Source organism: Lutra lutra, chromosome 14 (genome assembly GCF_902655055.1).
Source record: "Lutra lutra chromosome 14, mLutLut1.2, whole genome shotgun sequence".
NCBI classification, from domain to species: Eukaryota; Metazoa; Chordata; class Mammalia; order Carnivora; family Mustelidae; genus Lutra; species Lutra lutra.
The window spans coordinates 31,428,714-31,456,569 of record NC_062291.1 but is presented as its reverse complement, the minus strand read 5'-3'; the positions used below and the strand labels follow the sequence as shown (position 1 = coordinate 31,456,569).

The 27,856-nt window shown below is 42.0% G+C and overlaps 1 protein-coding gene across 1 annotated transcript; it reads right to left on the bottom strand.

The window, feature by feature from the left end:
• Positions 1-422: 422 nt before the first annotated feature.
• DDX21 (DExD-box helicase 21) lies at positions 423-27,290 on the bottom strand. The gene is made up of 15 exons (XM_047702635.1): positions 27,126-27,290; positions 23,621-24,070; positions 20,971-21,046; positions 19,665-19,843; positions 18,111-18,228; positions 16,711-16,896; positions 15,484-15,629; positions 14,229-14,378; positions 13,673-13,834; positions 12,414-12,533; positions 10,768-10,841; positions 7,797-7,956; positions 6,877-7,011; positions 3,857-3,901; positions 423-2,997 (listed from the first exon to the last, which is right to left on the bottom strand). The coding sequence occupies exons 1-15, from the start codon at positions 27,201-27,203 to the stop codon at positions 2,701-2,703; spliced, it is 2,376 nt and encodes a 791-aa protein (XP_047558591.1). The 5' UTR covers positions 27,204-27,290; the 3' UTR covers positions 423-2,700.
• Between the last annotated feature and the right edge of the window lie 566 nt (positions 27,291-27,856).

Genomic DNA, 27,856 nt, shown 5'->3' with positions numbered 1-27,856 from the left:
GCATGCACATGTAGACAAGGAAAAAGCAATTCACAAAACTGAATGATTCAAATTTTTAAATGAATTCTTGGAAGAGATGCTCACAAAAAAGGTTATATATGTAGTGACTATTAACTTACTTTTTCTCCTGTTTGGATTTTTACACTCATAATTTAATTACTCTTAAAAATTTCAGGGGCACCTGGGTGGCTCAGTCATTAAGCGTCTGCCTTCAGCTCATGTCATGTTCCCAGGGTCCTGGGACTGAGTCCCGCATCGGGCTCCCTGCTCGGCGGGAGCCTGCTTCTCCCTCCCCCACTCCCAGTGCTTGTGTTCCCTCTCTCACTGTCTCTTTCTCTGTCAAATAAATAAATAAAGTCGTTAAAAATTTTTTCTTTCACAGTAAGTCTCAATTTTAGGAAAAAAGCCACCAAAAGCATAGATACGAAATACTAGTATCTTTATTCTGGCATAAAGCAGTATTTTATACATTAACTCAATTTTACAGAAAAAGCATTTTATGTACAATTGTAAAGAAACTGTTGCACAGATAGCTCCAATGTAAAAATGGATCGTATTTTAAAAGTTCATTGAGTTTGATACATTGGAAAATATTTTCTTTGTAGAAAATAGTAAAAACCACACTTCCCAGGCTAGCCTAACAAGCCCATTAAAATCAAGTAATAGTGGGATTATAGATTTATAAATATGGTGTGGATTCCAGGATCCAGGAGAAAGTTCAGCTTCACTTAATGAAACATCCATATTCTTTGTATGAAGTGAAATTCTCATGAATCTTCCCCTTATTCTCGATTTCTGCCTGAATATTTTTCTGTAGGCTAATCCATAATCCACATCAAGGTTTTAACTGCTCCTTCCTAAAAGACAGGTACCATACCTTATCTGCTTGATAAGGTATCCATTCCCATCCAAACTGAAATACTTTGGTTGTTATTAAAATTTGCTCAGTACTTGAGCAAAACCAGAATCTAATAAATTATCATCTACACAGCATGTGAGTGGTCATCAACTTCTCCTGAATCCCTGTGGCTTGATAGGAAGCCATGAGGCGTGTGGAGGAAAAACTGGTAAAATGGACAAGTTGATCAAGAAAATAACAGAGAAACATCCCAGGACTGAGGGACAGAACTGAAGTCCCGAGTAAGGACACACCGCCTCAAGCATCAGAGAGCTGAGCTGGCTATCGAATGCCTTACTGCAAAGGTCACACAGAGTTAGGTTAAAAAAAACCCGATCCAGTGAGAGAAAGCAGGGCTTAAAAAGATTTCAATTGTTCAAATGTAATCAAATGAAAACAGAACCAGCCATGTATTTTAACTTCTCCTATCAGCTTATTCCCTGAGATTCTCAGTACAGAATTTCTAGGAATTAAGGCAAGAAAACAATGCCATTCTTGAGCTCCTGCACTGTGCAGAAGTTTGGAGGAAGTAATATTTGAGAACTCGGGAGTTACATGGCAAGGGGCTGTATTAAGTTCTTCAGTTCCCTCAAAACAACAACTTAAAATAACCACATAGAGATTGTCCTAAAAGGAAGTCTCCAAGCAGCTAAAACCTTTCAATGGAATAGCAGTCTTACAGAAACAGGTCCTATACAGTGGTTATAGGAACTAGGCCACTGAGAAACTACACTGGATCATTCTACCTAGAACCCCAGTTTACCCAATAGAAGTTAATCTCTAGAAACGTTAATGACCTGCTGTTTTTAACAGGAAAAGAATGCTTTATCATGTGTCTTCACTTACTCCTCTCTTTGCTCTCAGAGATGGAGGTTTCCTTCTCACAGGTCAAAAATATTTTCGGTGGTTTCCTGACTCTTATCAGCGATGCTAATCTCTGCCCCCCACTCCCTTAATTCCTTCTCGGTAAATAATGTTAAGCTTCCAATAGGAAGTGGAGTACCTTGTCATTGAGCGCCTATATTATTCAGCATCTTTACTTACAAAGAAAGTTCTGGAGCCTTCTTACTACAGTTGGAATTCCTTAAAGACACTTGCTTTTTATTAAAATATTTTCTATATATACATATATAAATAGATAAAATCTGTGAAGAATTCACCAAAGCATGAATCACACCTTACATTAAGAAGTTAAAAATGTATCAAAACATACATAAGGATGGCTAACCTATATGTCTCCCGTCAAATGTATCACCATCCTCCAAACTTAGAGCATGTGCTGCCATAAAATGCATTACTTACCAGCTAAGTTTGAAACCTTGCCTCCAAACATGGCTCAGGACTAATTCTCCGAAGACAGGCTGGCTACAGGAACACTGAGTCACTGGCAGGCAGGGGGCTGAGGAATGCCAATTACAGAGCCGAGGCTGGACTGCGCACAGCGCCCCTCCAGAAACCGCAGCCTTCCCCACAGGTATCCAGGGAAGGACACCATTTAAGTATAGAGACGGTCAACTTAAAAATATGGGCCAACACATGCTTGATTTTTATCTTATAATCTAGAGACAATGTATCAGAGTAAAAATGTAATGAATTCATACACCTTTTCAAAAAAGAAACTGGATACAGAAGTTGCAATCATTATAAGTGATTATCATCAGATGAAATAATTTCCACAAAGCTTGTCTCTCTGGGAGAGATGGGGACAAGGCAAGTGGTCAGGAAGGAAACCCATGTGCTTTTCACCTTGTAGGAAAACGAGTGTTCGGTTCCATGTTGCGGCATAAATCCTCTACTTCAAATTACTGTCCGAATGCTTTACTGAAACTCCGCTTCTGGCCTTTGTTTTGGGATCTGTTACTTTTGTTGCCACCTCCTGATCGCTGTCCTCTGAAGCCTCGATTTCCTTCCCGCTGTCCCCTGAAGTTTCTGTTTCCTTCCCGCTGTCCTCTAAAGCGACTGCCTTCCCGCTGTCCCCGGAACCCTCGACTGCCTTCTCGCTGCCCTCGGAAGCCTCGATATCCTTCCCGTGGTCCTTCCAGCTCTGGCTGCTCCGTGGCCACCGAGAGCTGCCAGCGCCGTGAATCATGCCATTTTTCCTGCAGAGAGACGGTCGTCTTTTTACCTGCTCTTTTACTGAATTCAGTTATTTAAAAAAACAACAGAAAATCCTTTTTTTTTTTTTTTTTTTTTTTTGCTTTTTCTCTAAAGAAAAACCTGACTGATAACCTAAGTATTTAAAAGGTCACTGGTTAGAAAAAATACCACCTTCATAGCCTTAAGCCAGTCCTGGCAGTGTAAGAGAGTTTCACTATGAGAGGTACCTTCATCACTGTATCATTTATTCAATTCAATTACTCCCGGGTATCCACAGCTATCAATAAGAGAGTAAAACATGCAAATAAACCACATATAAACCCATTTCTCACAGCAGTACTAAATGAAGATCTAGGAATTTAAAAAATGTCTATGTAAGCCCCATACAACATACACAGGGAAAAAAAGCTAGATGTTGTGCACCAGAAAGGAAAGAAGGAAAATAGGCAGGCTGAGTAAGAAAACTATCAGAGTAAAAAGGCTAGGAGAAAAAATACTAAAATTATTAATTCTAATTGTCTTTTAGAAAAGGGACTAGAGCTCTTGTTTCTCTTTCCATTATTCTGTATTTTCAGCAATGAACACATTTTCTTAAAAAGATCTTCCTTCCCTCCCTCTCTCCCTTTTTCTTTCTCTCCCTCTTTTTCTTCTGAGAAAGAACATGAGCAAGGGGAGCGGGGAAGGGAAAGAATCCCAAGCAGACTCTGAGCTCAGAGCCTTACATGGGCTCAAGCCCACGACCCCAAGATCATGACCCAAGCCCAAGTCAAGAGTCAGATGCTCAACCAACTGAACCACCCAGGTTCCCCAGTAATGAACATTTTATAATTTAAATATTCAAAATCCAAGAGATAAGAATACCTGTATTTCTGTTACTGCTGCAGTAGGGACATCAAAGCAAACACCCTAAAAATCAAAACAAATGCAAGTTAACTCAGCCTTTCACCAGACCTGTATATGTACATTAATATTCCAAAAGACCAGGTATTAACATTAAAAATCAGAAACAAAGACTCCCAGTATTAATTTTTGATAAACTTTAGAATAAGACCAATAAATTATACCTCCCAAAGGGACAACAGCAAAAACCCAAGAATATCTGGGACTCAAATATCCTCAAAAAATGACTCAAAATGACTCAGAACTGACCAGAGATCATTCTTGGCTATCACACTTTGCTAATTCCTCAAGCAGGCATTAGCTACGTTTTAGAGCTGAGGAAACAGAGGTTTAGAGAGGCTGACTTATCAAAGGTCCCCAGCTCATAAGCAGAGCAGGTTTTAAAAATCTGGTCAGTATGGCTCCAAAACCAATGGTCTACATTAAAATATGCTGCCTTCCATAAGAAAGTATCTTTAGGATGACCTACTAAAAGTAGAAAAATAAATGATTTTTTTTAAGAGAAAGGGAGGGAGGGGGGAATGGGTGAAGGAGAGAGAGAGAGAATCTTAAGCAGGCTCCACACCCAGCAGGGAGCCCAAAGCGGGGCTTGATCTCATGACCCTGAGATCATGATCAGAGCTGAAACCAAGAGCTGGACACTTAACCAACTGAGCTACCCAGGAGCCCCCAAATAATTATCTTCTATTGTTACTTTTCTAGTTTTTCACAATTCATCCTGCTATAAAAGTTTTTAATTTTTTTAATTTTGTTATTTTTTAAAGATTTTTTATTTATTTATTTGAGAGATGGAGATCACAAGTAGGGAGAGAAGCAGGCAGAGAGAGAGGAGGAAGCAGGCTCCCCGCTGAGCAGAGAGCCCAATGCGGGGCTCGATCCCAGGACGCTGAGATCATGACCTGAGCTGAAGGCAGAGGCTTTAACCCACTGAGCCACCCAGGCGCCCCTAAAAAAGTTTAAAAAAAAAAACTAGGGACATCTGGGTGGCTCAGTCAGTCAGGTGTCTGCCTTTGGCTCAGCCCATGATCCTATGGTCCCGAGATCAAGTCCCACATCTGGCTCCCTGCTCAGTATGGAGTCTCCTTCTCCCTCTTCCTCTCCCCCAACTCATGCTCTCTCTCAAAAAAAAAAAAAAAAAAAAAAATTATTTATTTGAGAGAGAGAGAGAGAGAGCGCATGAGCAGGGTGAAGGGCAAAGGGAGAAGTGACCCCCTACTGAGTAGGGAGCCTGATGTGGGACTCAATCCTGGGACTCCAGGATCATGACCTGTGGCCAAATGCAGACTCTTAACTGACTTGAGCCACCCAGGTGCCACTCCCTCCCCCGCTAAAAAAAAAATCTTAAAAAAAAAAAAAAAAAAAGTTAAAACACTTTATAGGACAGTAGCAGTGCCATTACCTCCAATTAAGGAGATCCTATTTCTTGGTTTTCACAAATATAACTGAACTACCCTGCATGTCACAGGCACTCCTCCCTCCTGGCTGCCTTTAGTTAAAATATTTTGTGAGGAACACCTCATTTCTATCCAATTATAACCCCAGGTAACATGAGATACTGATGGATTCTGCAATGAGTGGGATTCTTCATTCATCTATTTTTTTTAAGTTTATTTATTTATTATATCTACACCCAACGTGGGGCTTGAACGAACGACCCCAAGATCAAGAGTCGCGTGCTTTACCAACTGAGCCAGCCAGGCACCCTTTCATATATTTACTAAGTATTTAACACCAGGCACTCACTGGAGTACAACGATAACAAGAATATTGTTTTTGCCCATGAGTACATCAGAGTGTTCTTGAGGCTCTCAGTCAGAAAGCAAGCACAGCAAGGTAAGATTTAGCTCAATAAAGGCATGCCCTACGGACTCTGAAGTACAGATAAAGATGGCCTAACTCCACCGTGTGGCCAGGGAAGCTTCACAGGGAGACTTAGGGCCAAGCCACGTCGTAAAGGATAACGTGGGGGAAAGAAAGACTGTAAACACTGGGTTGAGCCTACACTTAGGATGACAGAAAGCAAGGTGTGCTTGGCACGGCTGGAATAGAGGGTACTGGCAGTGAGGACACAGAGAGGAAGCTGGTCAGGGGAGCAGAAGCCAGCTCATGGAGACTCCTAACCTCCATGTGAAAGCTGAGACTAACTCATACAGTATGTGGAGTGGCTTAAGAAGATGAACACAGACATGCAGCCAGCTGACAATACACCTGATCTAGTTCACTAGGCCAGTGGCTCACAAAATATAGTCCACAAAGTGCTGGAAACCTGAGATCTTTCAGGGAGGTTCCACAAAGTCAAAACTATTTTCGTAACAACATGAAAATGTTAGGTGTCCTCTCCACTCTCCTTCTCTCACAAGCACCCAGCGGAGTTTCCCAGACACTGTATTACATGTGATGGTGTCACTGCTCTGATGGCTAATGGAACGACAGGCTTAGGTTTTAGAGCTCCAGTTTTAATTTCTGATACTGTAAACATTAACAGATATAACCCACAAAAATAAAAGCTTTTTGGGATCCCCAACATTTATTAAGCACATAAAAGGGTCAGGATACCAAAATGTTTGGGAACGGCTGTTATTATGCATACCACTAACTGAGAGCAGGACTCAAAATAAAGAACATCAGGTTTGGAAAGCCAAGATTTTAAATTTCGGCTTTGAATTAAAGATTTTGCATTCAATTTTTAATAACTTTCAGTTGCCCAATAACCCCAGCTGGGTAGAAATCGTCACAGAAGCAGCTGGATATTCCCGTCCGGCATGCCATGCATAGGTCAGGGTAGAGATACAGATGGGGTAGCTGTCAGTGACTTAGTGGCAACTGAAGGTCATGGATGACATGCCTGGAGAAGACTATCTAGAGAGCAGAAAGATGCAGCACCTCACAGAACAGGGAGAAGCCTCCATTCGGTGCTTTATCAACCACATTAAGCTACTGAACCAAAGCAAGGTCACAACAGAGGCCCCAACGTTCCTTACCTGCTTTCCTTTGAGAAAAACCATTCCTTTCACTTTGGAATCAATATCCTCACTCAGCTGCTCTTTAAGCTCTTTCCAAGCATAACTAATGTTTGGCATTTCAATTGAGCATCGTAAGATCATGGTCACAAAGCCCTTACGGAAGAAAAGAGAATAAAACTCAGTCTCAAAAGCAAACCTAACTGATAAAAAAAATTACCCTCATGTTTCTAAAATATTTCCAGAAAAGTTATTCCTAAAAGCCTATACCTCCCCTCCACTGACACATACACACAAATTAGTACCAGTAAAACTGGGGAACTCAGAATAAAATGGATGCATTGTGTCAATGTTAGTACCAACTCAGCTGTGATATTATAGCTTTGCAAGATGTTACTATGAGGGGGAAACTAGGCAAAGTGTAAAAGGGATCTTCCTCTCTCTGTTATCTCTTAAAACTACACGTAAACCTAAAATTGTCTCAAAAATTTCATTTAAAAAAAAATTTCATTTAAGGAAAAAAGCATTTATCTTTCTAAGTTTCCAGGGAGATTGGCTAAATGTATCATATGCATTTATGTGTTTATATGGTTGAGGTTTTTCTTTCAGGATTAAAAACATTGACATGTAATCAACACACCATAACATTCACCGCTTTGAAGTATACAGTTCAGTATATTCACAAGGTTTCCACCATGACCACTATCTAGAATTCCAAAATATTTCACTACCCCAAAAAGAAACCACATGCCCGTCCACACTCAATGTCATCCCCCTTAACTGAGACACTGAAAACTACGAATCTACCTTCTATCTTTATGGGATTTGTTTACGTCCATCTATCTTCATACAAAAGCTAAAACAACTGAGACGTCTAACTGAACCCATTCAAACCCTGCTCACACTCAAATACCAAGGGTCAGAGTGACAGGAAGTCTTACTGCATCTGAGTTGATCAGAGAGCGCTGGTCCACCGACGTGGCTCCTGAAATATGGGCCAGAGCTGCTGCCAAGGCCTCCACGGCTCCCTTCTCCTCTATCAGCTTCTCTGCGGACTGCTTGAAGTGACTGATGGCAGTGGGAGGCACAGAATCCAAAAGCCTATGGTGTGATTGAGTGTATTTGTTAAGAGAAAGGACAGAAGTGGACAGATTGCACTTTCAAGGCAACAGCATTTCAAGATAAACCAGGAACTTTCAAATCTCTCCAATCTCTAACACGTCATTTTGATGCGAGGTACGGACAGAATCATCACATTTCTGTACAAATAAATCCACTCCTTTGATTATGTCTAATCTGACTTTACTATCAAATTTAAAAAAAAGTTTCAACCCAAGAAAATAACAGAACAAATATCAGGATGTTCACCAGTGTTAATTGTAATACAGAGCATAAAATGTGCATCGATACGGACTGATTAAACAAACCATGGAACAGATACAACAGAAGTAAGTCCATGCTGCCACTGAGAGTGTTGTTAATAAATGTTGAACATTTCTTACAATAAGCACGTATTCCTTCTAGAATCAGAAAACACTACAGCTATTTCCATTCTGAAATAAAAGGAAAAAAGACTTCCAAATCATGTTAAAAATGATATGAACTTTTTATGAGAATACACATTTGTTAGAGAGTCACTATTATCTTGGTGATAATAAATGTCACATCTTCAGAGGAGGTCAACCAGGACAAGGATAAACAAGGCCAGATGAGGCAACCTCCTTTGGAAGGGCTGCCCCTCTAGAAGACATCTCTTGGCATTTTGTCTCTTTTCTCCTTCCTGGCCACCTAACCCCAAATTTCCTTACCTAGTGTCACAAGGAACCCTGTCTACAGAATTATTTAAATAGGCCATGTGAGGGACACCCGGGTGGCTCAGTTGTTAAGCATCTGCCTTCGGCTTGGGTCAAGATCCCAGAGTCCTGGGATCAAGTCCCACACCAGGCTCCCTGCTCAGTGGGGAGTCTGCTTCTACCTCTCCCACTCCCCCTGCTTGTGTTCCCTCCCTGGCTCTGTCTCCTCTCTCTGTCAAAATAAATAAATAAAATCTTTTGAAATAAATAAGTAGGCCATGTGAAAATAAACTTGAAAATTACTGAGTTATATTATTCTCCTTTGGAGACCTTTCTTGAGCTATTAATTAATATGCCAATGTCTATCATTTTCTCTAATCATAAACTCCCCCATTTCTATGCCCAGTGCAGAGCTCAATGCAGGGCTTGAATCCATGACCCTGAGATCAAGACCCAAGCAGAGATTAAGAGAGGATGTGGAGAAAAGGGAGCCCTCTTATTCTGTTGGTGGGATCCAAGTTGGTGCAGCCACTTTGGAAAACAGTGTGGAGATTCCTTAAGAAATTAAAAACAGAGCTACCCGATGACCCTGCAATTGCACCACTGGGTATTTACCCCAAAGATACAGATGTAGTGAAAAGAAGGGCCATCTGTACCCCAGTGTTCATAGCAGCAATGGCCACAGTCGCCAAACTGTGGAAAGAGCCAAGATAAGATGCCCTTCAACAGACAAATGGATAAAGAAGATATGGTCTGCATATACAATGGAATAGTACGCCTCCATCAGAAAGGATGAACACCCATCTTTTGCATCAACATGGACAGGACTGGAGGAAATTATGCTGAGTGAAATTAGTCAAGCAGAAAAAGTCAATTATCATACGGTTTCACTTACTTGTGGAGCATAAGGAGTAACATGGAGGACATTAGGAGAGGGAAAGGAAAAGTGAAAGTAGGGGGGAATTAAAGGGGGAGATGAACCATGAGAGACTGCACGACTCTGAGAAAAAAACAGGGTTTTGGAAGGGAGGTGGGGGATGGGTGAGCCTGGTGGTGGCTATTAAGGAGGGCATGAATTGCATGGAACACTGGGTGTGGTGCATAAACAATGAATGTAGAAAACTGAAAAAATAAAATAAAAATTTAAAAAAAAAAAAAAAAAGAAGAGTGGGCTGCTTAATGGACTGAGACACCCAGGCGCCCCCTCCCCCTATTTTTTAAGATAAGCATTACACATATTTATAATAGTTGCGGAAAATAGTTGAAAAGTGATGCTCAGACTCAGTGGTTCATTTTTTTTGGTTGTTGTTAAAGATTTTATTCATTTATTTGACAGAGAGTGATCACAAGTAGGCAGAGAGGCAGGCAGAGAGAGAGGGGGAAGCAGGATCCCTGCCGAACAGAGAGCCTGATGCGGGGCTCGATCCCAGGACCCTGGGATCATGACTTGAGCCAAAGGCAGAGGCTTAACCCACTGAGCCACCCAGGCGCCCCTGGACTCAGTGGTTCTTAAGCAGGGAATATAGGTCACCAGTTGGAAACACTGGAATATAGTCAGCACCTTCTGGTTTTCATAATACACCCCCACACACCCCCTCCAGAATATACCACACAGCCAGAGATGCTAAACAACTATCCTTCAACTTGTAGCACAATCTCACCAAATAGTTCTCTTGCCCCCAATGCCAGTGACAAACACTGCTAGTTAATCTAATCTTCACCAACCAGCGATACCTTAAAAAAAAAATGAACTCGTTCCTACCAACTGGGGGACTAGAATGATGACGACGTGGAATATAATCTCCGGCCCTAAACTCTACCTCCACATGGGAAGCATCCACACCATATCTAATGTATGCTTCCTTAAAATGCCCAGACAAACCCAACTATCAGTAGTGGTGTCCTCTGGTGAACAGGATTGGGTAGGGATGAGTACAAGTTAGGATTTTTATTTTGTAGAATTTTACTTCAGCCCAGTGTGAGTATAACAAGTAGGTTGTAAATAATTTTGAGAAATAAATAAAATAAAATCCAAAAGACTGAATCTCATTACTGCACAAAGTCAGGCAATAAATGGAGTAAACACTACCATAGACCACGGCAGTGGTTGGAAACGTACCTGATGGCATCTTTGCTGGAAGCTTTTATTATCTCTGTTGCAGAGGGAACCCCTATTCGCTTAAATTTAATACCCTACAAGAAAACGAGCCATAGTTTAATGTACCAACTGGCCATCAACTGTTTCCATTGAGATTAAATCCCCCAATTTTTTTTTCCCCCAATTTTTTTATATTACCAAACATACTTATTACACATTTAAAAGATAAACTTTAAAAAAAAAGATAAACTTTTTTATCTTAGAACGGTTTTAGATTTCTAGAAGAGTTGCAAAGGTATTACTCCACTGAGTTCCTGTACACTACGCACAGTCTCCCTATTATTACTACTACAGTACATTTGTCATAGCTAAGAAACCAACATGGCCACATCACTATTAACTGAATTCCAGAGTTCATTCATATATCACTAGCTTTTCTATTAATGTCCTTTTTCTGTTCCAGTGACACCACAACATCAGGTATCATGTGTGCTCAGTCTCCACTGATCTGTGGCAGTTTCTGCCTTTTCTTATTTTTCATGCCCCGTGACAGTTTTAAGTAGTGCTGATCTTAAGGACTGCTGGTCAGGTATTTTGAAAAATGTTGTCCCTCACTGTGAGGCTGTCTCTGGTTTTTTGCATGCTTAGACTGAGATTATGGGTTTGGGGGAAGAAAACCAGAGGCAAATGCGGTCTCATCACAACATTCTCAAGGCATATGCTTATTCCTGATGTTAACCACAATCACCCTGGCTGGGGAGTGCTTGCCTGCCTTCGGGACAGTAAAGTGCCCGTCTCCTGCTCCTTTAGCAAGTCACCAAGTACAGTCAGCTCAAGGAGAAGAGGAGAGATTAATCTGTCAGAAAAATCAGTCTCCTCTCTCCCATTTTAAATTTATCCTTTTGGTGTTTTTTTTTGTTTTGTTGTGTTTTTAAAGATTTATTTATTTGATAGGGGGGCAAAGGGGAAAAGGGAGAGGGAGGGAGAATCCTGAAGCAGACTCACCACTGAGCCCAACACCAGACTTAATCCCAGGACCCAGAGATCATGACCTGAGCCGAAATCCTGAGTCCGGGACTTAACGGAATGAGCCACCCAAGTGCCCCTATCCTTTTGGTTTTTAAGCAATTCCTATAACCCCTTAATCTGGATTTAAACTATCTGGGGTGTGTTCATGTTATCATTGTCTGAAAACTGCCTTCAAACATAAAAACAGCCCATGTAGTTGTAAATATGAGAAAACAAAACCACTGCTTTCTAATGCAAACATGTTTCAAAATGGGCTTTATATTGTAGGACAGTGTATAAAAAACGACATGCAGGCGCCTGGGTGGCTCAGCTGGTTAAGCAACTGCCTTCGGCTCAGGTCATGATCCTGGAGTCCTGGGATCGAGTCCCGCATAGGGCTCCCCGCCCAGCAGGGAGTCTGCTTCTCCCTCTGCCTCTGCCCCTCCTGCCCTCGTGCGATTTCTCGCTCTCTCTCAAATAAATCAATAAAATCTTTAAAAAGAAAAACAACAATAATTGCACCTACAAGTTTTCAGTTATGGCCACATGCTAGAAATACATACAATTTAAAGTTAATGTAAACTGAATTAAAAAAACAAAGATTGACTTTAGAATTCGGTCTGACATTTGCTGGAAGAAGGCTAAGAAAACAGGCTTACCGCTTTTTGCTCCACTTGTGCTAACTGACATTCTTCCTTGTGCTGATAAAAGCAGATGCAAATCCCCGTCCTTCCAGCTCTACCTGTCCTCCCAGAACGATGAATGTAGGACTCCACGTCCTATTGAAGTAAAATACGTGAGTGACACTGAACAAAAAAAGACAAGGACCTGAGTGGTCTATGCAGAGGCAAGTATGGTGGTTCCCCAGCATTGCTAAAGTAAAAAATTGCCGCAATTTTTAAAATCTCTGTAGCAGTGGTCCCTAACCTATGGGCAAATCTGCAAAAGGCATCTACATAGTGCTACGCTACAGAACCACACATGTAATTTCAATCTTCAATTTTCTAGTAATCCGCTAGAAGTTTCCATCAATAACTTAATATATCTCCAAGTTTTATCACCTCAACATGCTATCTACAGGAAACAGCTTATCACTGAGATATTTACATTTCTTTTAAGTCCTCAAAATCCAGTGTACATAATAGAAAGTTTAAAACATAAAAAAAGCCCAACGTGTACTTTCTACCTCAAGCACACGTCAATTCCGACAATTCCCAGAGCCTGACCACTAACGTGGCTGTGGCCATCGTACCGGACAGCACAGCTCAAGAGGCTCCTTTAAACAGCATCTGTGTCACAAACCCATCGGACTGCCTTTGTAAGAATTGGAGCCTCCAGAGTAATCAGGTTACTTTTCTCTATCATTGTAAACAACCTTTTAATCTTGAGGAATCTGCCAATTTGTGGGGAATCCTCATGTTGGAAGTGACAGGAACAGAACAGGCTCCTTCAGACCAACATTTATCAACACGAAGCACCGTCCTCACCACGTAACTCATGCTTCAGGGCCCTCCCTCAGAGTTCCCATCACCCACAAAGCCAAGCAGTTCTAACCACGGAGACTATTACCTACAGGCCTTTCTTTCCTTTCGCTATCCTCTAGCTCATGAGTTCATCCTATCCCCACCCTGCCTAAGCCCCCTACCCATCTTCAAAGTCCACTCAAACACTCCCTGCATGAGCCTACCAAAACTCCCTCCAACCAGCAACCATCTTTCCAACCTGTGGCCACTGGCCATGCTTCCACTGAACAGTCAGTTCTGAGGGAAGGACCTCAGAAGAGATTTGTTCTGAAAATCACCGTAGCATCCCAGCACTCAAGAGACAGCTATCACTCACCACATGAAAGTAAGTGATACAGCCTCCTCTTTGTTTTAGTACCCCAAATCACAGTAAAATCGTAGTACAGAACACTTACCTTTGGTGGAGAACTCTGTACAACCAGATCAACCTCAGGGATGTCTAACCCGCGAGCGGCAACATTGGTTGCAACCAGAACTCCAAAATCACCATTTCTAAAGCCTTTCAAAGTGATTTCTCTCTGCTTCTGAGGAATATCTCCATGTAATGACTGGGCATCCTGCCAAAGAAAGAAACTGGCCTAAGAACACCAGATGCAACAATACAGGACCTATTAGCATCACACATCAGGCCTGTAAAGATATGTGATCTTTGTATTTTGGTGATACTTCCACTGAAAATACAGCAAAGGGAAAAACATGTCCCTGACATGGACAAACCTCAAATTTTTTCCCACTCCGTGGTCATTAAATCAATGTCCAGCTATACTCACTAGATGAAGGACCCCAGACAAGAGTTATCAAACCTACTTTGCCCATGTAGCCTTGGGTGTGAGCCACCCTTTCCTCACCTGTGAGAGGAGACTGACTGATCAGGTGAGCTCTAACATGTAACCAGGGCCTATCAGTTGAAAGATGATTCCTCCCTAAAGGAAAGGGAGGGGAAGAACCAACCTGTTTTATGGCCACATTCTGCGACAACTCCTGGGCTTCTTTCTTGGTTTCGCAGAAGATGATAGTGCGCCCCTGAAAACCGCTATATACTCGGATCACGTCCCCAATAACTGCTGCCCTTTGAGTCCAGTGGCACTTAATAGCCAGGTGCTTATGAGAGAGGGAAAAAAAGATGTATTTAGTGACGCCTACCTGGACCCTGAAATCACCCGCTCAATGCTACTGGGGCTAGAAGCAATTTTTAAGCCTAACTAGAGCAGACCACTGCCACCACCGTGTAGGGACAACACACACACACGCACACACAAACCACTGAAGCAGAGAGCCGTCTCTCTCTCTCTAAAGTCAGTCTTTTTAAAGGGGTGGGGGGAGACACTCCTTTAAGAGTCTCTCTCTTGGTTTTGGCTCAGTTCATGATCTCAGGGTTGTGAGATCAAGCTCCACACTGGGCTCAGCCCACAGCATGAAGTCTCTCTCCTTCTCTTTCCCCCACCCTGCCCCCAAAACTCACTCACTCCAACAAATAAATCTTAAAGAAAAGAAAAAGCAGAGAGTTTTTCCCCTTTCTCTGGTTTCTCTATTTCCTTTCTTTTCCCTCCCTCTTTCCCTTCCTTCCTTCGTTTCTCTTTCTCTTTTCAAGTAGGCTCCATGCCTAACACAGAGACCAACACAGGGCCTGAACCCACAACCCTGAGATCAAGAGTTGGGTGCTCAACAGACTGAGACACCAAGGAGCTTCTGGTTCCTCCATTTTCTGAACTAACTAGGAAAATGAAGAAAAAGAAACATCATTCCCTTGATTCCTACAGGAAACCAAGTAACTGGCAAGAGAAAAATTTCTGAATGTTTTGTCCTTAAAAATGTGGTTAGTCTGTTAGCCTGTAGGTCTGTCTATTACTTGGATGAAAGGAATTCTATGCTATGGATCCTAAAATGAAAACGGCTTTAACACAAAGTATTAGATTTCTCTGCTGCCCTCAGAGTGTTTAAGTTCTAGGTGTAATTTCTTTTTACTTACATAATTCAGACAGATACAGATTCCAAAAGATTCTGAAGGCAGACTATCAGATTATGAAATTTAGAAAACACACATACCACATATAACTCAAACAGAAACAGATCTTTACTTGGCTCTTCACGTGGATTTAGTGTTTATCTGGAAACCAGTGTATATTTGCCAGTCCTAATACCATCACACAGGGAAAACATGACATACAGTTTATTACTAACTCTAGCAGCTGAATGAATCACTCACCTCCACAGTTATTGCCGTTTTCTGGGCCTTTTTACCAATCAGGTCCACCTGTTCATATGTAGATTTCATGTATTTCTTAGCAACATTATATACCCAATGAGGGCAAGTGGCAGAAAAAAGCAATGTTTGGGGATTGTCTTCTGAATCTTTGGGGGGAAAAAGTCAGTATGAATAACCCGAAATCAGCGTACCCATATTCCACCTCACCCAGTTCTTCCAGAGTCCATCAACATGCTAGAGCGACCATGGGAGGCCACACCAAGCACTGAGGACATAAAAATGAAAGACACAGAGTCCTAATGGGCAAAGAAATACTGCCCAAGTCATTGATGTGAAGGAGACTTGAAACCCCAAAGGTAGTTTAAAGTAATTTAAATTTAAATGCTTCCTGACCATTGGCCTTCATGAACCATGAGGGAAATCTATCTATTATGAGATATAACTGGAAAACACCTGTTCATCAAGCCCAGTAACCACCCAGTTTAGATCACTAAGCAAACATCCTACAATAAACACCAGAATAGATTCTATACTCATCTATACTCTCCAGCAGCTCCTCAGTCTTTAGAGTTTCAGCCTATTCATTCTTTAAGGTCAGGTACTAAAAAGCTCCTCTATTTTTTAAGTTTGCTCTTTGAATAATACTGCATTTTCATATATTTCAAATGGTGGTTTAAGTAGATAGAATCCTTTGGAGAGCAAATTAACCATGTACATTGAGAAGCACAAACTATTTATACCTTTAAACTCAGTAATTCCATTACTGGACACCCATCCTAAAGAACAAATTCCATACACTGAGATGTGAAGGATGCTATATGCATAAAAACATCTGTAAGCAGAATTATTTGTATCATCTCAAAATTAAAATATATACATGGAATTAAATCATGGCACAACCTCTTCATGGAAGTGTTAATACCAAATTTTTATATGCACAGTAAAATTAAAATTAACATACACACATATGTACGATAGTACAAAGTCAGGAACAAAGAAACCAAAAGCAAAGCACACCAAATGGCAGATATGAAATTTTTCTTCTCTTACTTTCCCAAATTGTCCCCATTATAGATATGTCATAAATCATGATTTTTAAAAACTTTAAGTTTTCCTAAATAAAATAAGTCACTCCCCAATTTAAGGTTTCATTTAACATTTAGAAGCCTGCTTAATCACCGTTCTTCCTCTAAGCCCTTCCAGCAGCTCCCTGAATTTGGAGCTTACCTTTCTTGTATGCCACACTTAAAATCTCTTCCACTTGATCAGCAAACCCCATATCCAGCATCTGGTCAACTTCATCCAGGACAACATGCTTAAGTTTGGTGAGATCCAGCTTGCCATTCTGTAGGTGGTCTTTGATTCGACCTGGGGTCCCAACCAGGATATCAATCCCATTCCGCATGCGTTCAACTATAAAGAACATCAATGATAAAACATGCTGGGTTTTTAAGTCCTTTTATTAGTCCGGGGTACCAGTTAAATACATTTTTATTCTAAAATACTTATTAACCAAAAACACAAGGTAATATGCTAAATATCAAAGATAAAGATACTCAAGGGGAAACTCAAGATAATCTAGGGGGAAGAGGTAAGAAGTGACAGTCCAGTGAATTGTGTGACATAACAGAAAAACACAGGGTGCAGGATGGAAGCACCAGGAAAGAAATTACTTCCCCGGTGGTGGAAAGTGCCAAGGTTTCACAAACAAAGTGAGAACGAGGATCTTAAAGAACTTTATATAAGGTAAGCAGGTATGGAGAGAATGAGACCAGGCAGAAGGGCAAGTATTTCCAGAAGGTCTAGAGATGTCAGGAAAATGGGGAGTCCAGTATAATGAGGTGAGAGGATAATGACGCAGCTTTTTGTTGAATTGTCCTTACAGTCCAGGGGGTACACTGGGTACTCTATATACATTAGCCAATTCAACCTCTCAATACCATTACTGGATGAGTTTAGTAACCTTGTTTTTTCACATGAGCAAGTGCAGAAAAATCAAACACCCTGAACTTAAAATTACACTGTGAGCAGAGTCTAGATTCAAACATAGACTTTTCTGATGCCAAAGCCCAGTTCATTTAACCAAAGCTGAGAAGAAATAATCATGAGCTTTACGTGCCAACTGCAACATTTTTAATGCCTTAAATCCTTTCCTGAAATTATTTGCTCTACATAATGAAGTTTCAAGATCTTGAATTGGTTAAGTAATGGAGTCCTTCGATAGAAGCCTACATTGCAACATTTGGCCCCTGGGCCCAGAAGAAAGAAGGCCCACCTGCAGCAAGAAAGAAACAAAGACCCCAGAAGAGGCAGATTCACCGTCCTTGACAGATAAAAAGAGTAACTCTGAATCGTGACTTTCTAGTGCCAAGGGCCCAAATGGACTCTATCCTCTTAGGTTTATGGCCTTTAGATAAACATAGGTAAGTAATACAAAAATCCAAGTATCTATATGTGGGATTTGACACATCATCGTGTTATGACCGTGTTCTGGACCATCTTTAAACAATAATGACAAAGAAAAATGACTAAACCAGGGAAAGCCAGATGTCGAGGTCTGAGAAATCCAACCAGGGCATCCAACAATGGTTGGCATTTTTCCTTCCCTCACTTTTGGATTTACTTACTCTGACCTCCATAGGGAGTTCCACCATAAAAACAAGCCACTGCCAGCTTTCTTGTGATGTCACTGAAGTCTCTGCTTACTTGATTTGCCAGCTCCCTCGTGGGTGCAAGAACCAGCACCTGGAAAGGAAAAACTAATTACTGAATTCAAAGTACGATGCAGTATTTCTTCACAAATCTGGAATTGACGAGAAGGCTCAACTCATCCTACCAAGTATTTTTAAAAAATCTGTTATATGCTTTGCAATGTACTTTGTGTGGGGAAAGATCATAAATGTAATACAGTCCCTGACAAATCCACTCAGAAGAAAAGTCTGTGATCCTACCAACCCCAAGGGACATAGGGCCCCAGCATGCCATGCTCCAGGAGGGTTGCACAGAGCAGGCCCAAGGAACTGGGGAGTTTTCTGGAGCTGCTACTACTTAAATAGCATTCCAGGAAAGAAACAACTTGAGCAAGGAGTAACACTGCTGATGACAACAACCTTAACTATTCTTTGAGCTTTTACCATCTCAGGCTCTACTAAATGCTTACTATGCATTATTCTCACTTAATTCTCACAAGTTACTGACCCACCTACAATTGTATTGTACAATTGTACCTACAATAAATACACAAAAGATTTTGAACCAAAAAGCTAAGAAGCAAAGCCTAGACTTAAAATCAGACAGTTGGGCTCCAAAACCAATAGACTAACCTCTACACTATAGTAAACTGAAAGTAGAACAAAGATGAGTTAAGGCAGGAGCAAAATGGTGAGGAGCTTTGAATCCCAGAGCAGTCTGAGTTTGACCCAACAGGACACACAATATGAAACCACTACAGATCCTTAAGTATGGTAACAGCATGAAACAAGTATGATTTCAGAATATTCACAGATTCATCAGATAATTCATCCAACAGCTATTTTCTGAATACCCACTATGTGCCAAGCTGGAATAATTCCCAGTGCTGGAGTAAGTCATTTGTTTAACGCTGCATTTGTTTAGAGCAATACGCAATGATTGAATGAGGGGTGGCAGGCCAGTAACCAAGCGAGGCGGGACCTGAAAGTCAAGTGCACGAACCCATAACCAAGAGGAACACATAGGCATTTCAGTGAGGTTAAGGTTTGCCAAATGCCAGGTTCTCCAGAAATGAACCCAACGAGTACCATCCTGACAAGGAAGCTTGGCCTCTTCACCTCTTGAAGTATGCCTCTTCTAGTCATGCCTGTCTACTAAAATTGCTTTCACCATCTAGGTAAAAATGGTCAAAGACACCTGAGCAAAACTGTAAGCCCCAGGGACATCTAATAGTTTAAAGGGAACACAATAAGCATTAATAATACAGGTGATCACAACCATGGGGCAGATTATAGTATTTAAATATATAGGGTTTGTGGCCAACAATCTTAAAAGAACAATCCTGCTTTAACTTAAAAATCTGTAACAGATTAAAAAAAAGACTTTAAGGAGAACCCAATAAAAAACTATAGTATATGATGTAAGCAATGCCTAAAAAGTTTTTCTCCTGTGCAGATATGGAGCCTGGGATCTACGTTAAAGATAGTTACCTGAGGGGCACGGCCTCTTTTCCGGTCTTGCAGTTCTCCCTGAAGCTTCTCAACCAAAGGGATAGCAAAGGAGAATGTCTTCCCAGTTCCTGTCCGTGCCTGTGCAATTAAGTCTTTTCCACTATAGACATGGTGAAATGTCTTTGCTTGTATAGGAAACAGGAAGGTCACCCCACGGGCTGTGAACAAATTAACCATGTTATCTGACACTGCAGTTCTTAAAATCCCGACCATGCTTCTGGTCCTGCAGAATTAAGGAATTCTACCTTCTGTTCAATGTCTACAAAGTCAGGGGCATCTTGGTGGCTCAGTCATGAAGTGTCTGCCTTCGGCCTGGGTCATGATCCCAGGGTCCTGGGATCGAGCCCCCCCCATCAGGCTCTCTGCTCAACGGGAAGCCTGCCTCTCCCTCTCCCCCTGCTTGTGTTCCCTCTCTTGCTGTGTCTGTCTCTGTCAAAAAAATAAAATCTTTGAAGAAAAAAAATCAATAAAATAAAATAAAATAAAAATCTACAAAGTCAGGTTCCAACGCATTCTGGTAGTGAAGAATCTGCTGGACTAAAGAATATCAACAAACTTTAAAGCACCAAATTAGAGTAAATATTATTTTAAGAGTTTAGTCACTTGTCATGAATCTCATCCATAGGTCAAGAGAAACCCCCAGATCAGGTGCTCTGCAGTCCAGACTATGCCACACCTGATTCAGGAAACACCTACTCAAGCGTCTGTGACTAACTAGCTCAGTCACGGGCACACTGCCAGGCTGAGTGCTGGCCAAGGCTGGTATCATGAAGAGATGTCTCACCAAGTGGAGAGGATAAAAAGAAAATATGAACATGGCAGGAACCGTTTACTTGCACCAGTACAATCAGTCCTCACATCTCTGAATACACATACTGGTTTGAATAAAATTGAATCACCTATTTAAGAGGCAGTAAGGAGGGGCGCCTAGGTGGCTTAGTTGGTTAAGCGTCTGTCTTTGGCTCAGGTGATGATCCCAGAGTCCTGAGACTGAGTCTGCATCAGAGCCCCCACATTATCGGGTTCCCTGCTCAGTGGGGAATCTGTTTCTCCCTCTCCCTCTATCCCTCCCCCTCCACTAGTGCTCTCTCACTTTCTCTCTCTCAAATAAATAAAATCTTAAAAAAAAAAAAGGGCAGCAAAGCCATCATTAGTACAGTCCTACACTGTCTATACAGATCTACTGCATTGTATGGTTGCATATATTGTCCTTTATCTCAACAAAAGCAGTGGAGTACTTCCAGATAAATATTCTAACATTATACAATATTCCCAAAAATATTACCTTTGAGAAGTTTAATAGTCTGTTCAGATATGGGAAAATTAGAGAAAGCTCCTTCTTTTTGTTCCACAGGTACTTCCTATCAAGGAAAGGGCCACAGAAAGAAATCAGTAATTTCACACCTACAGGCAATCATTGAGAAGCCTTCTGAGAAAGAAACAAAAGAACCAATTCTAAAACATCTGCTGTAAGTCAACCAAAAAGGCACAGAAAGGGACGCCTGGGTGGCTCAGTTGGTTAAGCAGCTGCCTTCGGCTCAGGTCATGATCCCAGCGTCCTGGGATCGAGTCCCACATCGGACTCCTTGCTTGGCGGGGAGCCTGCTTCTCCCTCTGCCTCTGCCTGCCATTCTGTCTGCCTGTGCTTGCTCTCTCTCCCTCTCTCTCTCTCTGACAAATAAATAAATAAAATCTTTAAAAAAAAAAAAAAAAAGCACAGAAACTCTGGTAGGTAAATCAAGATCTGAAAAGAAATATAATCTGTAAAACCCTAAGGAAAAAAAATCTGTAGCAAATACATACTGTACACATACTATGTGTGGCTAGTGAAGGCAGATTCAGTCTCAACCAAGAACTATTCCGTTGCCAACCCACAGCAACAATATAGAGTATCCCCCAACACCTTATCCACAGGGGATTTGTTCTAAGACCCCTGAAACCGTCAGAGGAGTATGAAACCTTTATATATACTATGTTTTTTCCTTTACATACCCATGATAAATGTATAAATTAGGCACAATAAGAGACTAACAACAACAATAATAGAACAATTATGTATGTGGGGTCCTGGGGTGGAGCCCTGTATTGGGCTCCCTGCTCCGCCGGGAGCATATTTTTTCCATTTTCTCCCTCTCCCTCAGCAGCTCACCTGCTAGTGCTCACCCGGGCTCTCTCTCTCTCTGTCTCTCCCCTTCTATCTCTCTCAAATAAATAATTAAAAAATATTTTTAAAATCTCTGTATTTTTACATTTCCCTTAAGATATCCTTTTTGACCCACAGATTGTTTATAAATACACAGCTTGCTTTACAAATGTTTCAGAGATTTCTGTTGTTTTTCTGTTATTTCTAGTCTGATTACTATTTTCAGGAACAGATTGATTTCAGTTATTTTAAGCTTGGTCAGGGGCTCCTGGCTGGGTCAGTGGATAGAGCATGTGACTTTTGATCTCAGGATCATGAGTCTGAGCCCCACACTGGGGGCAGAGTTTTTTTCAAAATAGGGTAAATTTGCTTAGTTTTTAACAGGACAGCAAATATAAGCAACAAAGAAAGATGAATTGGGACATCTTTTCCTTTGGCCATTCTTATAATAGAAAGACAGCTGGCAACAAATTCTCATATGCTTCTTCATATGCCCTTGTATACATACCCATGATAAATTTATAAATTAGGCACAGTAAGAGACTAGAAACAATAGTAATAGAACAATTATAACAATATACCATAATAAAAATTATGTGACTGTGGTCTCTCTTTCAAAGTATCTTCTTGTGCAACATTGACCCTTCTTGGGATGATGTGAGCTGATAAAATGCCTAAGTGATGAGATGAAGTGGGGTGGATGACACAGGCATCGCCATGCCACGGCAGGCATTATTAACCTTTTCTGACAGTGTGTCAGGAAGAGAACCATCTGCTCCTGAACACGGTGACAGGAAGTAATGGAAACCCTGGAGAGCGGGCGCCTGGGTGGCTCAGTTGGTTGAGCATCCGACCTTGATCTCGGCTCAAGTCATGATCTCAGGGTTAGGAGATGGAGCCCTGCCTCCGCTCTGTGCTCAGCAAGGAGTTGGCTTGAGATTCTCTCTCTCCCTCTGCAAACCCCCAACCCTGCTCATGCTCTTTCTGTATCTCTAACATAAATAAAATCTTCAAAAAGAAAAAAAAGGGAAAGGGAAGAAGAGAAAAGAAAAAAAGAAAAGAAACTGAAACCCAGGAAAGCAAGACATCAGATCGGGGGGGGGGGGGACTACTGTACTGCTGCACAGGTCATTAACTCTTTTCCACAGCCACATCTTTCACATCCATCCACAGAAAATAAGGAACAAACATTTATGACAAAGTGGTCACTGTGGCATTATTTGAAAGTAAAAAATCTAAATGTCCAATAGCGGAATTAAGTGATTTCTAAACATTTATATGATGGATTATGAAAGCATAAAAATATTTAATATTTATAAGTGGGGTAAAGTGGTTGAGATTCTCTCTCCCTCTCCTTCTGATCCTCCCCTCCGCTAGCACACATTCACTCTCTCTCCCTCTAAAATAATAAGTAAAATCTTAAAAAACAAAAACCAAAAAGAGTGGAGATCAAGAGTTGCATGCTCTACTGACTAAGACAGCCAGGCACTCCTCACTCACTTTTTTTTTTTTTAAGATTTTATTTATTTATTTGATAGAGATGGCAAATAGGCAGAGATGCAGGCAGAGAGAGAGAGGGGGGAAGCACCCTCCCTGCTGAGCAGAGAGCCCGAAGCCCATCCCAGGACCCTGGGATCATGACCTGAGCCGAAGGCAGAAGCTTTATTTAACCCACTGAGCCACCAGGGGCCCCTCCCTCTCCCACTTTTAAATAAAACCAGTAGCAATTACCTACTTGCTTATCTGAAACAATAATGAAAGATACATTCTACACACTAAAAATACAACCTACCTGCTCTACTTCACTGTTACTTTCTTCCCCTGGGGTTTCACTGGAGTTGGAGATGGGTCCAGAATGAGGGAATCCATTCTTCAGCTTGGGGCCTTTCTCTCTAATTTCTCCATTCATTTCCTTTTCTCTCTTCATCTTCTTGGGCTTAGGAGCATCTATTTCTTCTTCAGAAGGTTCTTCACTTTTTACTGCCTTTTTGATTTTAGGAGAAACAACTTTCTTTTCAATGGTCTCCTTTGGTTTTTTCACACTTTTGGTTTTAGGAGGAATCATATTATCCTGAGATGGCTCCTCTTTGTTTTTTGCCTTTTTGGATTTAGGAGAACTCAAGTCAACCTCATTAGACTCAGCTTTCTTTTTAACTTTTTTAGCTTTGGGGGAAATAATTTCTTCCTTTACTTCTGCTGCCTCTTCAGTCTTATTAGATTTTGGCTTCTCTTTTCTACCTTTCTAAAAAAATTAATAAAGAAAATAAAACTACTGAGCAAAGCATGTATACATTTGTAGGACACATCAATTCTGGATTATTTCAAGATCACATAATTATGAAGAACACAATTTGGGGGCATTTTTCAACATCTGTACTTTCACCTTGTAATTAAGTCAAAACACTGCTTTTTAGTACCATTTCTTAGCTATCTGGAAATAAGTACCATGTATATCAATGAGTTCATCATCTTAGAAAAGAATGCTTCTTGTTATCTATTCAATTCATGTTGGTTAAATAAGTTGTCGAGCTTTCGTAGGGGATTTGGGGTGGCTCATGGGATCCTCAAGGCTCTAAACTACATATCTATGACTACAGAAAGTGATCAAGTACATTTTATTTCTAATAGAGTATTAAGGCCATATACCTCCACAGATGGACAACACATTTCTTTCTCTGCTAGAATTCCTGTACAGGTAAACAGGGATCCATTAATACCTGTCTTAGTTATCTGACAAGTGCAAATGAATTTACAGAGACACTTTACGAACCAAAAATCTATAAAACCCCACAATATATCACTCCATGTGTAAAAGAGATGTATCTAATTTAAGCGGGGGTGGGTGGGTGGGGGGGGTGTCTTCACAGCAGCAATGGCCAGTCACCAAACTGTGGAAAGAATCAAGATGCCCTTTAATGCACAAATGGATAAAGAAGATATGGTCCATAAATACAATGGAGTATTATGCCTCCATCAGAAAGGATGAACACCTAACTTTTGTATCAACATGAATGGACCTGGAAGAGATTATGTGAGTGAAATAAGTCAAGCAGAGAGAGTCAATTATCATATGGTTTTACTTACTTGTGGAGCATAAGGAATAATACGGAGGACCTTGGGAGATGGAGAGAAGTGAGTTGGGGGAAATCGGAGGGGGGAGACAAACCATGAGAGACTGTGGACTGAGAAACAAACTGAGGGTTTTGGAGGGGAGGAGGGTGGGGGGTTGGGTGAGCCTGGTGGTAGGTATTATGAAGCGTACATATTGCATGGAGCACTGGGTGTGGTGCATAAACAATGAATTTTGGAACACTGAAAAAAAAATTTTTTTAATATATCAAAAAGGACATAATTTCATAGTGACCCAAAGGGGCACATGCACCCCTGTGTTTATAGCAGCAATATCCATAATAGCCAAACTATGGAAAGAGCCTAGATGTCCATCAACAGACAAATGGATAAAGATGTGAGATAGACAGATACACACACACACACACACACACACACACACACACACACACAATGGAATACTATGCAGCCATCAAAAAATGAAATCTTGCCATTTGCAATGATGTGGATGGAACTAGAGGCTATTATGCTAAGCAAAATCAGAGACAATTATCATATGCTCTCATTGATATGAGGAATTTGAGAAACAAGACAGAATTATAGGGGAAGGGAGGGGAAAATGAAACAAGATGAAACCAGAGAGGGAGACAAACCATAAAAGGCTCTTAATCTCAGGAAACAAACTGAGGGTTGCTGGAGGGGAGAGGGGTGAGAGGGAAGGGGTGGCTGGGTGCTGGACACTGGGGAGGGTATGTGCTATGGTGAGAACTGTGGATTGTGGAAGACTGAGGAACCACAGGCTTGTACCCCTGAAACAAACAATACATTATATACATGTTAATAAAAAAAGGAGAAAATTAAAAAAAAAGGGGGGGGGGGTAAGCACCATTACAAGGAAATGGAATGGGTGAAACCTCCAAACTAAACAAAAGCCAGGACAATAGCGCCTACCTGAAATGTCTGACTTTTTCCAACTTTTCATAATTAACATAATTAACTTATTGAAAGTTAACTACTTAATACTATGGAAACTAAGTAGACAGGTGCTGTAGCCTCTGTTAAAGCCTCTCTGAAAGGCCAATCCCAGAAGTATGATGACTATTACATTTAGCTAAAATCTGCCCCCTAAAATTTCAGGCCCCACTTCTGCTCTCAAATCATTAATGAGGGTACTCTTTCCCACATCATCATCTTTCAAACATTTGAAAAATAATCTGGTCTCCCCACAAGACTTCAGTTTTTTTCACCCCTAACCCAGGGGTCTCTTCTGGAATGTAATGGGGTTTGGCCAGGTGCCTCTTCACTTGAGCATTCCACAACTGAATATCTTCACTGAATCGGAACAGGTAAGCCAGGACCTCTCCACCTGTAGGGACAAGTCTGTGCTCCCCCGCTTCCTACAACGCCAAAATATTGCTGTTGTAAAAGCTCTCGATCAAAAAGACCCATGCACAGCCAAGGAAAGGGAATTCTAAGTCACGCACCATAGGAGTTCAGGGACAATCTTTGCTCTCACTGACTGACCTTATCTCAGAACAGAACCGGTCACAAGTTGAATCACTAAGGAAGTAACAGTAAAGATGTAGACAGCGATCAAAGTAACTTAAGACCACTACACACTGCCGACCTCTATCAAAAATACGGTGTACACTCAGCACCGCAACACATCTTTATATTTCCACGGGAAAACCTGGTCCGTAGACATTAAGACGACTACTTCATGTTCTAAAGGCTGCTGGCCGGAAAACACTGTACTTCCCTTACCACTCAAGCGTCACTGCAGACGCCGCTCACGTGTGCAGGTGGAACTGAAGTGCGGCTATGTCTAGTCCAAAGCTTCAGTCCCTACCTTGACCGACAATTCCCTCCGCACACGCTCAAGCCCGGAATCAGGTCAGGGCCAGCAACGTGGGGCCGAGCCTGCACAGAGCCTGCACATCCGAGTGCCCGACTGCTGGGTACTCAAACTCCGGGACCACGTGCGAGCGGCGCTCTGCGTAGCGCCAGACCGCCCCGGCCGCTCGCTCGGCCCCTGCCCGCGGAAGGCACGGCCCCTGCCCGCGGAAGGCACGGCCCCCTGGCACTCCTGCGGTCGACCCCACGCTGGGCTCCGGACGCGCCAGGTCCGCGTGCGCGCCGCGGGCTCCCAGCCCGGTACCCCACCCCGCTTCGGTTCCCAGCTCCTCTCAGCGTCCCGGGTCCCGAGGCCCTCGGTGGCACCCTCTCACCTGCTTTCGCGGTATTTCCACTTTTTCCATGGCCGTGTCTGAGTCCAAGTCCGCGTCACTGAGGAGTTTGCCCGGCATCGCTCAGCGCAAGCAATTGAGGCCAACCGGTCAGGTCCACCGCGTGGAGAGGAAGAGACGGTACCACCCGTTTGGAGCGCCCACCTTCGTCACTTCCGGTAGCAAAGCAGTTCCTGCGGAAGCAGAAAGTCCCAGGGAGGCGGGAGCCCACGTGGTCACCGAAGAGAAGTGGCTGCTCCGCCTGGTGAGGGATGGTGGTGAATTCCCCGCTCACCGCTCCCGGACTTGAAAGCTCGGACTGGGAGGAACCGCAAAGGCTGGCAACCGCTGATTCTCTAGCCCTGGCCTGTTAAATGACCTGTTGCTTTAAGTGATGTTCTTCAGTGCTTTATGTTAGATTGCTGGAGTTTGCAAGATCTTTCACGCGCAGACGCGGCAAGTGTGTATTCTTGATCACCCTGTGGAAATGACACTGAGAGGAGACGCCCAGACTCACAAGCCTGGGTAAGAACTAGAATTCGGTCGGGCTTTGGTCATTCCTTTATTCGTGCACGTAGACATCCCCTAAGCATTCACTGTGATGTCAGGTGAGAAACAAGGCTAGGACCCAGTAACGGACAACACACAAGAGGTGTCATCAAGAAACTTTATAGACTGGTGGGAGATGGACGGATATCAGCTGTTCTGAAGACACAGGGAGGCACCGGAACCGC